Here is a 16,227-nt window from a genome sequence, read left to right on the forward strand (position 1 = left end):
TAGAGTTTATAAACACTGCATACTTAGGCTACACCAAATTTATAAAAAATATTTTCATTTTGTTAATAATAAATTGACCTTAACTTACTGTAACTTCTTTATAAACTTAAACATTTTTAAAACCTTTTTGGCTTTTTTATAGTAATAGCTTAAAACACATCATGCAACTGTACAAAAATAGATTTTTTTGTTACATCCTTATTCTGTGAGCTTTTTTTAATTTAAAAAAAGTTGTTTCTTTTGTGTGTTTTTAAACTTTTTGTTAAAAACTAAGACACAAACACACACATTAGTCTATGGCTATACAAGGTCAGGATCATCAATATCACTGTTTTCCACCTCCACATCTTGTCCCACTGGAAAGTTGTCAGGGGCAGTAATATGCGTGGAGCTGTCATCTCCTATGATAATAACGCCTTCCTCTTGAATATCTCCTGAAGGACCTGCCTGAGGCTGTTTTACAGTTAACTTTTTTTTATAAGTAGAAGGAATATACTCTAAAATAATGATAAAAAGTACGTAAATACATAAGCCAGTAACATAGTCACTTACTATCAAGTATTATGTATTGTATGTGATTGTATTCTTATGACTGGCAGCGCATAGGTTTGTTTACGTCAGCATCACCACAAGCATGTGAGTAATGCATTGGGTGACGATACTGACAATGGCTTATGACATCATTAGGTGATAGGAATGTTTCAGCTCCATCGTAATCTTATGGGACCACCATTGCATATGTGGTCTGTTATTGACCAAAACATCATTATGTGGCACGACTATACACACACACACATGCCCGCAGATGTATATTACATAAATATGCATGCAGATGTATATATAATTGATATTTTAAAGGGACTTTATATAAAATCATAGTGATGTGATGCAAGTATAAAGCCGTACTTATATGAGTAGGTTAGGCATTATATAAAGAAGGTTAATTCTATTTATGCATCTATTTATTGAACATCTATTTGTTCTCAGCGTTGAGTAGGCACTTTTGTAAATATAAAAAAATCTAAGAATCCTAAGTTGGTTCTCTGTCACTGAAGAGCTATGACTTTATTTGCAAGATGGAAAATGTGAAGTAAGAAAACATGTTAAATGTGATCAGATAATATGGGCGATTCAGGATGCTTTAGAAGATTAGAAGATTGGATGTGGGTCATGACTGTGGTAAACTAGAGCACCCAAGAAAGGCTTTATAAAGCAGGTAGATTTGAGCTGAACTTGAACCTTGGGTAGGGAGACAGCAGGAAGCCTAAGAAAAGGGTTTGTAGTAATATCTGAGTAGAGACCGGCTTGGTTGAAACAGAATATTCTTGTAGGAGAGTAGTGGGCGAAAAATGAAACTTAAAGTTAATTTTTGTGCAGTTTTATTGTGGAGAATTTTAAATGCCAAAGTTAGGAGTATGGACTGGAGCCATTGAAGGTTTCAGAACGGGGGAGAGGCATTCTCTTCCTGAGGCAGACCTATGTGGTAAGCCAAATCATATTCAGGTCTCTTGATGAGCATGAATCAGAATTAAGAAGGTCAGTGAATCTAATGTTTAGATGGGCTTAGCTATCTCCACAGGAATCATCTTTCTAATGTATCTGAAACATTGTCATATTTGTCATCCTTTTAATTTTTATTTTTTTACTTTTAGAATTTCTTTGCTGACCATCTGTCTCCCCACATGGAATTGTCATGTTCTTTCTTTAAATAATGCAAATATCCTCATATTGTTACTTTCTTAGTTTTGATATTTTGGGGGCCTTTCTTCAAGGAGACTCTGTTTTTCTTTGATCTGAGATATAATAATAATTTGATAGTTTAACTTTATATATTTTTTTTATTTTCAAGTTACTGGAAGAGGCACCCATACTCACCCGGTCTTATTTTCTTACTTGCCCTCTCGATTCTCCTGCCAAAAAGGATCTTTACCCAACCCCAAATTTTATCTTCCCTCCATCCATCCATCCACCTACCCACCCATTCACCTACCTACTTAATTAACTACTGATCAGCCTACCTCTCCATCCACGTACTGTTAGAACTTCTATGGTTTAAATGACATGGAAAGAGTTAATAAAAAAAATATTAATGGTAGTGTTAGTTTCTGATTTTGGTGAAGCTGGCTAAAAACAGGAAGGTATGAAATGTTTGAAACAGGCATGTAATGCTAGTAAGGGGACAAGAGCAGAAAAGGGAAGCCAGAGTCTTGAAAGTTAGAATCTAGTTAGCTTATCTTTATCTATGGTGGACCAAATAGTGGCTGGGAGTATACATGGTGATTGTGTATCAAGTTGTTTTGAAATGGTAGACTTTTTGAGCTTAACTGTCATACAGATAAGAGAACTGAAGGCTTAGAGATGGTCTGAGGCTATAAGAGAGCCCACAGTTGGCAGAGTCTGGCTTTCAACTGTACTCTTAGGTTGATGTTCTTTGTTATCTCAATAATGCATTAATTAATAAATAATAATGCATTAATTAATAAATTGATGAGTTCCTCTAAATAGATGAGAGGCAGCAGAAATGGAACAGAGAAGAATGAAAGATGTTGAAGGAAGAGTCAAGCCTTCGATGAATTGTTAAAAGTATTCTACTTTTAGACTAGTCTATTCCAGGCATCCTGTCAGTGCTATCATTAGTTTTTCTATTTGTTTTTCACAGAAGCCCCTCCAAGTAGGTATTGATATATCTGTTTTGAGGATTTGAAAATAGAGACTCACTGGGGTTAAGTTACTTGCCTAAATGTTGTAGATCTGACATCTGAATCAGGGGTAAGTGGCTTTAAATACTGTGCTTTTTCTGTTACACCACTAGTGAGTCTTTACTATACTGTACTTTTTATCATTGTTTTGGAGTATATTCATTCTATTGGAGAATCACCCAGGCATTTTCAGAGCCAAGATTTCACCCCCCTTTCTTTCAAGTATGCACTTCATGATTCAAAACAGCATTGTTCAGGATTTCATAAACTTTTTCAGAAGCTCCAAGGCAGGTGTTAAATTTTCAGATTCCCAGACATCTCTCCTAGAGATTGTCCAGGTACAGTTATCAAAAGTTTCTTCAGATCCTCTAGAGTCAAAATGAGTTGGGAAGTGTTCATATATTATTGTGAATAAATTCAGGTCAAACAATTGCTGACAATTTCATTTTCTGTTCACTTTTGGTTAAAGACACAAGTGGAAGGTATGTATGGAAGTATGTATGGAAGGTACATACTGTTAGAACTGGGGAGGGAATAGCAATAGGGCGTAGAAATATTACTGATATTCAGTAAATGTTCATTAGGTTCATCAATTAAAATGATGTATTAGTTCTGTTAGATCAAGAAATTGTTTTAAAATTGGTGATAATGTATTTAATACTAATAAATAATATAGCAAGAAGCTACTCTGCTTAAAATCCATACATTTGTCCAGAATAAAATCTGAGAACATATGCAAGCTGCTAATCATCTCTCTGATCCTGCCTTCTCCCCAGCAGCATCTCTCTCTTTTTTTTTTTCTTGAGATGTGGTCTTGCTATGTTACCCTGGCTGGTCTTGAACTCCTGAGCTCAAGCAATCCTCCCACCTTGGCCTCCCAAAGTGCTAAGATTACAGGCAGGAGCCACCACACTACACCCGGCCAGCATCTCTCTCTATTCTGTTTCTCATCCTTGTTTCATAGTCACAACTGGCTGGCTGAAGAGCAGTGGCTGTATTGAGTCTTTATTTTCCCAGCTCCTTGCATGTGATGTGTAGTAGGTGCCAGTAAATGTTTATGAGTGAACAGAGCCACCATTTGACTTCTTATCTTTCCTTTTTTTTTTTTTTTTTTGAGACAGATTCTAGCTCTGTCACCCAGGCTGGAGTGTAGTGGTGCTATCTCGGCTCACTGCAACCTCCAAGTGATTCTCCTGCTTCAGCCTCCCAAGTGGCTGGGACTACAGGTGCACACCACCCCGCCCAGCTAATTTTTGTATTTAGTAGAGACAGGGTTTCGCCATGTTGGCCAGGATGGTCTTGATCTCTTGACCTCGTGATCTGCCTGCCTCCGCCTCTCAAAGTGCTGGGATTACAGGCGCACACCACTGCGCCTGGCCATGTTTCCTCTTATCTAATTAGTGTAAACATTCTGCTTGTTCAGTTTAAGTAGATAGTATAGTAATTAAGAACACAGATTCTGGAACCAGATTGTCCAGGTTCAAAGTTGTGTTTATACCCTTGTTAACACTGTAGTCTTGGGGAAGTTACCTAACTTTTCTGTGCCTCATTTTCCATATCTGTAAAATAAAGATAATAAAACAACTATGTTATAGGGTTGTTTTGAGGCTTAAATGGATAAATACATTAAAGCACTTAGAACAGTGTTTTACATATATATGATAAATGCTATCTAAATGGCTTTTAGAAAATAAAAATAAAATCCATACTCTCTTCATTCTCACTATCTCTGCCTTCTGTCCTGTCATCATCTTTTACCTGGATCATAGTAGTAGCCTCCCAGCTGATCTTCTTGAGTCCAGTCTTGCTTTCCTCCAGACCAACATACATGCTTTTGTCAGAGTGAGCTTTCTAAAATACGAACTGGTTATGGTTTTACCCTGCTTAAAAACATTCTCTGGCTCTCTAAGTAGATGCATTAGATGAATCTTGTCATACAAGCCTGTTGCCCACTTTTCTGGCCTATCTTTTCCCTCACTGATGCCCATGGTGCTAGACCCCATATGAACATTCAGTTTCTTGAACACATTATTTTATTTTATGACTTTGTTTCTTGCTCATGTATTCCCCTTTCTGGCATTTTAAAAACAGATGTGCCCTCTTGTACTAATTATTATTTCATTTCTGTTTAATATACTCATCAAACTATCACCCTTCTGCTAATTTAGAGCCAGTGCTAGACTATGAGCTCTTTCATGGGAGGAATTAGATATGGTAGATATGGTAGTCACCTACTATATAAGGAAATTTGGAAACTCATATCCATACTAATATTTTATTGGGTTTCATCCAGAGTAATAATTATATCATAGACCTTTTTTGGTTTAGCATTGGAAGTTTTTTTTTTTTTTTTTGCCTAAGAGATCATTAGGATAATTCCTAAAATTGGGCTGGAGATTGATATGGAGGTGAGGAAGGGGAAGGGGAGATTTATTAATATCAACATCTCTGGCAAAGAGAGTGTGGTTAGAAAAAGTGTATTCTGAAACTAACATTGCCTTGATACTTTCTACAAAACCCATAAGCAATTCAATTTAAAATATAAAATGATAGAGTTTTTTTTGTTTATCAAATTAGAGGGCATAAAGATTGAGAAGCAGGGCTGGGTATGGTGGCTTACACCTGTAATCGCAGCACTTTGGGAGGCCGAGGTGGGAGGATGGCTTGAGGCCAGGAGTTCAAGACCAGCTGGGTAACATAGCAGGAGACCCCATCTGTAAAACAAAAAAAATTAGCTGGGCATGGTGGCCCATGCCTGTAGTCCTAGCTACACAGGAGACTGAGACAGGAGGATTGCTTGAGCCCAGGAATTTAAGGTTACAGTGAACTATGGTTGTACCACTGTACTCTAGCCTTGGTGACAGAGCAAGACCCTGTCTCTTAAAAAAAAAAAAAAAAAAAAAAAGATTGAGAAGTACTGCTTTTGACACCAGCTAAACTGGGTCATATAATCTGCTTTTCTCTTAGCACAGGGTGAACTGTTAAAAGCAAATTTTTTTTTTTTTTTTTTTTTTTTTGAGATGGAGTCTCACTCTGTCATCCAGGCTGGAGTGTAATGGCACGATCTTTGCTCACTGCAGCCTCCGCCTCCTGGGTTCAAGTGATTCTCCTGCCTCAGCCTCCTGAGTAGCTAGGACTACAGGCACCCATCATCATGCCTAGCTAATTTTTGTATTTTTGTAGAAACAGGGTTTCACCATGTTGGCCAGGCTGGTCTTGAACTGCTGACCTCAGGTGATCTGCCCGCCTTGGCCTCCCAAAGTGCTGGGATTTCAGGTGTGAGTCACCACACCTGGCCAAAAGCAAATCTTACCATGCCTTTTCCACTACCAGTAATTTTTTTTTTCTTTTTTTTTTAGATAGGCCCTCTCTCTGTCGCCCAAACTGGAGTGTAGTGGCACCATCTTAGCTCAGTGCAACCTTAAACTCCTGGGTACAGCGACCCTTCTGCCTCAGTCTCCCAAGTAGCTAGGACTATAGGTGCATGCCACCACACCCAGTTAATTTTTTTATTTTTTGTATAGATGAGGTCTTCCGTTGTTGCCCAGCCTGGTCTCAAACTCCTGAGCTCAAGCAATTTTCCCAAAGTGTTGGGATTACAAGTGTGAGACACTGTGCCTGGCAACTACCAGTAATTTTTAAAAGAGGATTCGTAAACTCATTTTTTAAAAAACTTTGATAACCTTTTCTTTAAATTCTATTCTGCTACTTCTTTTTTTGTTAGTACTTTAAGTAGTAAAAATTGTTTGTATCCTGAATTTTCATTACAGATAATATAGTATCTTTTATGTAATGTAGACATTTGTCCTGGTTTGTAACAGTGATGAATATAGAATATTTCCTGTAAAAATCAATAGTTTTAAATAAAACTAGCTGATTTGAGATAAATGTATATATACTCTGTTTTAAAGAAATACGTCCTTGTAACTTTGTCTGAAGTTTGAGATAGAACCTTAGTTTTTGTTGTAAATCAGTTATGATTTTATATTACTATTCACAGATGGAAAAGGGATAGCAGTGGAAATAGAATCATGCACCCTGTTTCTGGGAAACACATCTTACAATTTGTTGCAATAAAAAGGAAAGACTGTGGAGAATGGGCAATCCCAGGGGTAAGCATTAAAATTAAATTAGTGTTTAAGTTCCTTTTAGTTGCTTTACTTACTACAGGGTTATTGTTTGTGAATCTTTTCTATTCCATTTTCCTCTATTCCTTCCCACTTCAATTAGTAATTCTTATGTTTTTCATCCCTGCATGAAGTGTCATTGTCAGCAACAAGTTTAGGATAATCCAAGACTGTTAGAATCTGCGTCTAATTCTGACACCCTTGGGAAATAACTTGGGCTTTGAAGTTAGATGTAGGTCTGTGTTCTGGCTGTTCTACTTGCAGCTGGGTGATAGGGAGTTCAGGCCCTCATCTTTAAAATAAAGAGATCTACATCACAGGATTATTAGAGATCACATTTAATAGGCATTCATTATGTTGGGTCCCATTTCAGAATTTAACCTCCACTCCAAGCCCAAGGTAGTATTTTTAAGCACTTTTTGGTTGAATTCTGATAACTTTTGACAACATTTAAAAAATTAGCTTTTGTTATTTACTGTTCCTTGTAGTTTAAATAATTTCTATAATGTTATCAAGATGAGTGTACTTTTGTTGGCTTGTAGTTTGAATTTATGGCAGTGGTATATTTGAAGTGGCCATTTATTTTTTATTATTTATTTATTTATTTATTTTGAGACAGAGTCTCACTCTGTTGCCCAGGCTGGAGTGCATTGGTGCAATCTTGGCTCATTGCAACCTCTGCCTCCTGGGTTCATGCAATTCTTGTGCCTCAGCCTCCCAACGTAGCTGGGATTACAAGTGTGTGCCACTATGCCTGGCTAATTTTTATAATTTTAGTAGAGATGGGTTTCACTATGTTGGCCAGGCTGGTCTTGAACTCCTGGCCTCAAGCAATCTGCCTGCCTTGGGGCCTCCCAAAGTGCTGGGATTACAGGTGTGAGCCACCACACCTGGCCTGAAGTGGCCATTTAAAATGTTTATGTGTGTGGTAGAGAGTTTTATATTTTATACCGTATTATGAAATGGAGATAGTTTGATATGAGGATGACTCTTTATAAAAACATACAGTTATCTGCAAGAATGTTTTTTTCTTTGTAGAATAAAAATGGAATGGAAATAAGGATCTCAACCGACTCTGATAAAAGTTTAGGCTAATTTCTTTTTCTTATCTTTTTTTTTTTTTTGAGACGGAGTCTCACTCTGTTGCCTGGCTGGAGTGTAATGGCATGATCTCAGCTTACTGCAGCCTCCGCCTCCTGGGTTCAAGCAATTCCCTGCCTCAGCCTCCCGAGTAGCTGGGATTATAGGCGACCACCACCACACCTAGCTAATTTTTGTATTTTTAGTAGAGACAGGGTTTCACCATCTTGGCCAGGCTGGTCTTGAACTCCTGACCTCGTGATCCACCCACCCTGACCTCCCAAAGTGCTGGGATTACAGGCGTGAGCCACCGTGCTTGGCGAACTTTAGGCTAATTTCTATGAGCCAAATAGTCAAACTTCACTTAGGTTGAAAGCAATAACGTAATAATGATTTCATCATAGAATCTTACATTTTTATTGTTATTTAAAATTCTTATCAGGAAACTGCTGTCATTGTTATCATTTTGACAGTTATTCATCTAATCAGTGTATTTTTAGTATCTTCCTTTTGTCAGCTAATATTTTAGACACTGAGAATACAACAGAGCAACATAAACAAATACCTCTATCTTTTGGTGCTCACATTCCAGTTGGAGAGACAGATAATATAAGATACATAAGTTAAATATATCGCATGTTAGAAGGCAATAAGTATTAAGAAAGAAACAAAAGCAAGGTAGAGGACTAGGAAGTGTTTGAGAGTTTGCGATTTTAAACAGGGCAGTTAAGAGAAGACCTCCCTGAGGAGGTGCATGTTAGGTAGCTATCTGAAGGAAATGAATTAGTGAACCATGCAGATATCTAGAGAAAAGCATCTTGGATAGAGATAATAGCAGGTGCAAAGGCTCTCAGTGGGCAGCATGTTAGGCAGGTCCTGGGAACATTGAGGAGGTCAGTGTGGCTGGAATGGAATGAACAATAGGGGAAGAATCAGTGTGCTGTATTATTTCTTACCGCCAGTCCTTTTTCCTTAGTTTGAATTTGGCAAGTACCAGGAAATTGGTTTGATTGGCTCAGTTTGCCATAGGCTAACCTTGGACCAATCACTGTGGCCAAATACATGAGGCATCCTTATTGGCTCCTTCTACTAGCAACAGATGGTTTAGAGAACAGTGTATCACAGAGAAATGGGGATCACTATTATAGGCAGATTGAATAATAAATGTTCACTCTACCACTCAATAAATATTTGTTGAACAAATCAAAGCTGATCCCTTTTTTCAAAATTTTTAATGTGACTCTTAGGGGATGGTGGATCCAGGAGAGAAGATTAGTGCCACACTGAAAAGAGAATTTGGTGAGGAAGCTCTCAACTCCTTACAGAAAACCAGTGCTGAAAAGAGAGAAATAGAGGAAAAGTTGCACAAACTCTTCAGCCAAGACCACCTAGTGGTGAGAAATAGTGTTTCTTGGAGGGATTTAGTTCTGGGGATTGATGAAAATGACTTAAAAGTTGACCTGGAAATCTGTATGTCCTTCTCTAAATAAAGTGGAATACTTGTATATTTAAAATATATTCACAAAAACAAATTATAGATCTTCACTGTAAATAGGTTTCTATTTAAAGTTTTATAGCCCAACTTTAGGCTATATAGGCTAAAATGATCTATATTTAGTTCATTTATATCATTTATTATAATAACTTTTTTCTTCTTAGTTTTTCTTTCTTTTTTTTTTTTTTGAGATGGAGTCTCGCTCTGTCACCCAGGCTGGAGTGCAGTGGCACGATCTTGGCTTACTGCAACCTTCACCTCCCAGGTTCAAGCAATTCTCTTGCCTCAGCCTCTGGAGTAGCTGGGATTACAGGCATCCACCACCACGCCTGGCTAATTTTTGTATTTTTAGTAGAGACAGGGTTTCACCATGTTGGCCAGGCTGGCCTTGAGCTCCTGACTTCAAGTTACCTGCCCGCCTCAGCCTCCCAAAGTGCTGGGATTACAGGCGTAAGCCAGCACGCCTGGCCTGTAAACTATTTTCTTTCACATTGAGTACCCATCCAACAGAAAGCTTTTTGTATGTGCATGAATTCAGCTCTCTCTGAAAGAACATTTGCATTTTAAATTATGTCATACAGAGATTTTTCTGGTTGATAATCATTTAAGTCTCATGTCTGTTTTGTCCATATACCCTCTGTGATAGGGTCTTGCTCTGTTGATCAGGCTGGAGTGCAGTGGTGTTATCATGGCTCACTGCAGTTTCGACCTCTTGGGCTCCTGTAATCCTCTCATCTCGGTCTTCTGGGTAGCTGGGACCACAGGCAAACACCACCGCACTGGGCTAATTTTTTGTTTTATAGAGATGGGGTTTTACCATGTTGTCCAGGCTGGTCTTGAACTCCTTGGCTCAAGGATCCCCCACCTCGACCTCCCAAAGTGCTAGGATTACAGACGTGAGCCTGGCCTTCCGTGCTTTTAAAAAAATACCTTTCAAGGTATATGCACACTAATGATAAGAAAATAATAGAGTTCTTTTTTTTTGTTTGTTTTGAGATGAACTCTCGCTCTTGTTCCCAGGCTGGAGTGCAATGGCGCGATCTCGGCTCACTGCAACCTCTGCCTCCCGGATTCAAGCGATTCTCCTGCCTCAACCTCCAGAGTAGCTTGGATTACAGGCGTGTGCCACCATGCCTGGCTAATTTTTGTATTTTTAGTAGAGACGGGGTTTCACCATGTTGGCCAGGCAGGTCTTGAACTCTTGACCTCAGGTGATCCGCCTGCCTCAGCCTCCCAAAGTCCTGGGATTACAGGCGTGAGCCACCGCGCCTGGCCTTTTTTTTGGTCAGTTTTTATTTGGATTGCTTGTTTTCTTTTCAGAATTGGGATTTAATTATTTATGTTGTCCAGATTTTTTTGAGTTACGTTTGTGCTAAATGAATTGATCCAAATATTTTCATATATTAATAGCTTAAATAGTAATCTTTAGTTTTACTTACAGATCTCCTTTGTTTAACTAGAAGAATCTACCTTTGTATTTCAGAAACTATAATCACAGAAAAATACTTAAGTCATGGACTCTTAAAAAATCATATTGCCCAAATCTGACTATTCTCAGATTCTGAAATTAGAGTTTGAGGTGTTGAGGGTTTCATGATTTATTTATTTATTTTGAGACAGTGTCTGGCTCTGTCACCAGGCTGGAGTGCAGTGACGTGATCTCGGCTCACTGCAACCTTTGCCTCACAGGTTCATGCGATTCTCCTGCCTCAACCTCCTGAGTAGCTGGGACTACAGGTGTGCTCCACCATGCCCAGCTAATTTTTGTGTTTTTAGTAGAGACGAGGTTTCACCATGTTGGCCAGGATGGTCTTGATCTCTTGACCTCATGATCTGCCCACCTCCACCTCCCAAAGTGCTGGGATTACAGGCATGAGCCACCACGCCCGGCCTGAGGGTTTCATGATTTTTAAAGCTGCCTCAAAAGAAAATACTGTTCTTTGGGAAATTTGAAACAAGCACATGAAGTACTACATTAAAAGTTTTATGATATTTACATTTCTTTCTGTTTTCCTTTTCTTTTTTTTTGAGATGGAGTCTCGCTCTGTTGCCCAGGCTGGAGTGCAGTGGCGTGATCTTGGCTCACTGCTACCTCCACCTCCCGGGTTCAAGTATTTCTCCTGTCTCAGCCTCCCGAGTAGCTGGAACTACAGGCACCCACCACCATGCGTGGCTAATTTTTTTTGTATTTTTAGTAGAGACGGGGTTTCACCTTGTTGGTCAGGCTGGTCTCGAACTCCTGACCTCAGGTGATCCACCCATCTCGGCCTCCCAAAGTGCTGAGATTACAGGCGTGAGCCACCGTGCCCGGCTGATATTTACATTTCTTAAAAAAAATTTTGATAGAAACACATAATGTCAAATTTACCATCTAAACTGTTGAATGTACAGCTCAGTAGCATTAAGTATGTTCATGTTGTTGGGCAACAGGATGTTTACATTTCTGATGCTAGTGAAGGTAACATGCTCTGCTGTACTCACTACACCTTGGACTTTTAGAAAATTTGTCTTCTTTTGAAAATAGATATATAAGGGATATGTTGATGATCCTCGAAACACTGATAATGCATGGCTGGAGACAGAAGCTGTGAACTACCATGACGAAACAGGTAACTTTATATTTATTAAACTGACTGGGATTAAAGGATCAATTTAAGCCGGTAGCCCACTAAGGCATGATTAAATCTGGACTATTTTAGCATCTTAAACCCATTAACTGTTGATTGTAGGATTGTAGTTATATGAAAGCAAAATTGTTGGTATTAAAGGAATACATAGAAGAAATCTTCAAAACTGTTACCACCAGTGACTAAATTTTCTTTAATCCATTGGTAACATTTGAAATTAAGGTTGAAATTATAGGCTAAAATGATATGCTTTAAAGATGTCAGATTATTTATTGAGTATGGTTCCCTTTTTTTGCAAAACAAAAGCAACGGATTTGGGTAGGAAGTATGGCAATGATAAAGGAAATGGGATTTATATCTTACTATTTCAAATATTTTTATAATAATCTTGGATTGTTAATACACAAAGCAATAATAAAAAATTCCAAGTACTGAAAAAATTTTAAATGAATGCTCTTTCTGGTCCATGGAATTTAAAATTTTATGAGGAGGGTCAAACCTATTATTACAGAAGGAGAAAGGAAAAATCTGCTGTCTTAAAAATTAATTTGATCTTAATGTACACATTGAATGGCTCCCTTGAAACATATTTTATTGCTAAATTTGATTTGTTTTTATTTGTAGCATAAAAGTGGGGGCACCATGCTAGAGAAATGAAATGAATGTTCCACGCATAGTTCTTTCTGAGCTGTGTAACCTTGTACAAATCACTTGTCCTCTTGGACTCAGTTTTTTCACTTACAAAATGGGCTAGAACTAGAAGATCTGTCATTTCCATATCCTGTGCTTTTGATTGTTGAACTTGGAGGAAACTCCTGGGACCATTTTCCCTTCCTTCTGTATTTCCACTAAGGTGTATTAGAAGAGTTTATCCTTCTAGTTTGAAAACTTAGAAGAAATATGCAGATGTAAATTAGAAGCAGGTCTGTACAACTTTAGTACTGATAAATTTATTAGCTACTTTAAATTTTTGGAGTTAAAAACAATGATTGATCCTCCGGAAGTTGATTATAGAGTTTATGGATTATTCAGTGTTTTTACCGTATCTTTTTCTCTCTTTAAACTTACAAAATTTTGTTTTGATAATTCCAAAATCTCTGCCATATTTGAGTTTGGTTTTAATATTTGCTTTGTTTCTTTAGGCTATGTTTTTTGCCTTTTAACATGCTTTTAGTGCTTTTTTTCTTTTTTTTTTTTTTTTTTTACCGCGAGATGGAGTTTTGCTCTGTCGCCCACGCTGGAGTGCAGTGGCATGATCTCGGCTCACTGCAACCTTTGCCTCTCAGGTTCAGGCGATTCTCCTGCCTCAGACTCCCAAGTAGCTGGTACTACAGGCATGCACCACCATGCCCGGCTAATTTTTGTATTTTTAGTAGAGATGGGGTTTCACCATGTTGGCCAGGCTGGTCTCAATCTCCTTACTTCAGGTGATCCACCCACCTTGGCCTCCCAAAGTGCTGGGATTACAGGCATGAGCCACTGCACCTGGCTGTATTGCTTTTTTGAAAATTGACCATGATATGGCTTGTAAGGGAACTAAGACAAATAGTTCTTTAGTGTGAGGTTTTATGTTTATCTGGCTAGGAGTTAGGCTGTGTTTTTTGTTTGCTGTCATTGTATGTGTCAGAGGCTAAAATTTCATCTAGTTTTGGGTTTCCCTGGAGACTTCTTAAATAAGGTCTGAAGCATGCCCTTCTTTCAGCTGTCTTCCTCTTTTATTAAACAGGAGTCCTATTGATAAGATACGGTGGTAAATTCTAGAGGAAGGGGAATCATAGGAGAATATATGGTTAGATGTCAGTCTTTTAGTGAGCCTGTGGCCCTGGGCTGTGACCCTTCATAAGTTCTTCTCAGCTTCCCTCCTTCCTCCCCGATCCTTAGGAAAGACAGGAAATCCAGCAGGAGCTGGAGTTGGGTATTTCCTTTCCCTCAGGTTGCTTAGGGCTTGGTAAAATAGTTTTCCTTGAGGGCAGAGTGATCTGGGTGTATTTGAAAATGGTTACCTTTCCCCTCTCCATGTTGGAAGGGAGAGAGGATTTTTCTCCAGTCTTCACCTGGTGGCTTTCTTGCAGGTAAAGCTCACTAAAATGTGGGCCCCCCTCTTCATACTGGTATGGCTGACCCCCTAGGAGATTTTATCTTTCAAGCTAGTCCAAAGGTCAGCTTTCAGCAGTTAGTTACCCTTTAAGTGTTCCTACCAGGTGCTGACTCCAGTGGTAGGCTTCTCTCCCTGGTCAGTTGTGATTCTCTGTATTTGCGTGTCTCACCAGTTTTTGGTATGGCAGTGTGCCCTCTACTAAGAATACAAAAAAATTAGCGGGGCGTGGTGACAGGTGCCTGTAATCCCAGGTGCTCGGCGAGGGGTTGGCTGAGGCAGGAGAATTGCTTGTACTCAGGAGGCGGAGGTTGCAGTGAGCCGTGATTGTGCCACTGCACTTCAGCCTGGTCAACAAGAGCGAGACTCCATCTAAAAATAAATAAAATAAAATAAAATAAAATATTTAAGTAATGTTGCCTTGAATACTTTAATAGGCTTGTTTCTATTTCATTAGAATAAATTCTTCAAAGAGGAATTACTGGATTGCTTATTGTATCTTCAGTGCCTAGTACAGAGTCTGGTACACAAGATGCACTCTGATATTTACAGAATGAGTGCTTGTCAAAGAAAACTTACTTTTTAAAAGCTCTTGATAAACATTGCCAAATTTCCTACAGAAATATGCCATTTATATTCCCAGCAGTGATTGGGAGCACTTATTTTTTATTTTTTTGATAATTTAAATTTAAATTTTTTTTTTTTTTTTTTTTGAGGTGGAGTCTCACCCTGTCGCCAGGCTGGAGTGCAGTGGTGTGATCTTGGCTCACTACAACCTCCGCCTCATGGATTCAAATGATTCTCTTGCCTCAGCCTCCCAAGTAAGCTGAGACTACAGGCATGTGCCACCACTCCTGGCTAATTTTTGTATTTTTAGTAGAGATGGGGTTTCACCATGTTGGCCAGGCTGGTCTCAAACTCCTGACCTCAGGTGATCCACCCGCCTCAGCTTTGTTTTATTTTTTTACATTTAAATCTGTCATCCCTCTTGGATTGATTTTGATGTAAGGTTTCATATTCATATAATATAATCTCTTTTTTAAGGATAATCTTTTTAGAGAAAAGTCTTTGTATTGTGTGTTTGTCTAAAATTTAGGGACTTGGTTAAAATTTGGGCATTTTGGAATACTCTAGTTTTTTTTCTTTTATTCATTCTGCTGACCAGGGATGGAATAGTCTAGTTTTTAATTCACTTGGCCAGCTAGTACAATGATGATTTAAGATTATTTTAAATAAGAATACTTGATGATATAGATATGCTAAAACAGAAATGAATTTTTCTTGGTGATGGTTTTTCTTTGGCAACTAGGTGAGATAATGGATAATCTTATGCTAGAAGCTGGAGATGATGCTGGAAAAGTGAAATGGGTGGATATCAATGATAAACTGAAGCTTTATGCCAATCACTCTCAATTCATCCAACTTGTGACTGAGAAACGAGATGCACACTGGAGCGAGGACTCTGAAGCTGACTGCCATGCGTTGTAGCTGATGGTCTCCGTGTAAGCCAAAGGCCCACAGAGGAGCATGTACTGAAAAGAAGGCAGTATCACAGAATTTATACTATAAAAAGGGCAGGGTAGGCCACTTGGCCTATTTACTTTCAAAACGATTTGCATTTAGAGTGTTTCGCATCAGAATAAAATGAGTAAGATGAACTGGAACACAAAATTTTCAGCTCTTTGGTCAAAAGGAATATAAGTAATCATATTTTGTATGTATTCTATTTAAGCATGGCTTAAATTTAAACAACTAATGCTCTTTGAAGAATCATCATCAGAATAAAGATAAATTCTTGATCAGCTGTAACTTCTGTTTTCCATCTAGTTCTTATTTGTCAATGCCTTCCCTCCCACTCCCCATCTTCTGAGGCCTGAAGGATATTCCTGCCACATCAAACTCCTTTAGGCAGAGTACCACCATTGGATGTATAGTTTAATGTTTCATCTGATTTTTCTTTAAATTATTTGCTTCACATTTTGCTTCACATGATCTTGTTGAAGCTAATTTTGAAAATGGAAACTATGTTTTCTTGACTTTAGAAGCATTAGTTTTAAGAGGAAATTTCAGCCACTAGTCAATAGAGATCAAAATCTCTATTGAT

At 38.4% G+C, this 16,227-nt stretch overlaps 1 protein-coding gene across 3 annotated transcripts in view; it reads left to right on the forward strand.

Moving 5' to 3' along the window:
* Nucleotides 1-15,932, forward strand: part of NUDT9 (nudix hydrolase 9) — a 36,006-nt gene extending 20,074 nt beyond the window's left edge. For all 3 annotated transcript variants that reach the window (XM_054554139.2, XM_024246320.3, XM_024246322.3), the window contains exons 5-8: nucleotides 6,700-6,811; nucleotides 9,154-9,300; nucleotides 11,926-12,010; nucleotides 15,433-15,932. In XM_054554139.2, coding sequence (XP_054410114.1) covers nucleotides 6,700-6,811; nucleotides 9,154-9,300; nucleotides 11,926-12,010; nucleotides 15,433-15,611 — 523 coding nt within the window. In that variant the 3' untranslated portion in view covers nucleotides 15,612-15,932. The remainder of the gene's footprint in view (nucleotides 1-6,699; nucleotides 6,812-9,153; nucleotides 9,301-11,925; nucleotides 12,011-15,432) is intronic.
* Nucleotides 15,933-16,227: the final 295 nt, after the last annotated feature.

The sequence above is a fragment of the Pongo abelii genome, chromosome 3 (genome assembly GCF_028885655.2).
Source record: "Pongo abelii isolate AG06213 chromosome 3, NHGRI_mPonAbe1-v2.0_pri, whole genome shotgun sequence".
Taxonomy (NCBI): domain Eukaryota; kingdom Metazoa; phylum Chordata; class Mammalia; order Primates; family Hominidae; genus Pongo; species Pongo abelii.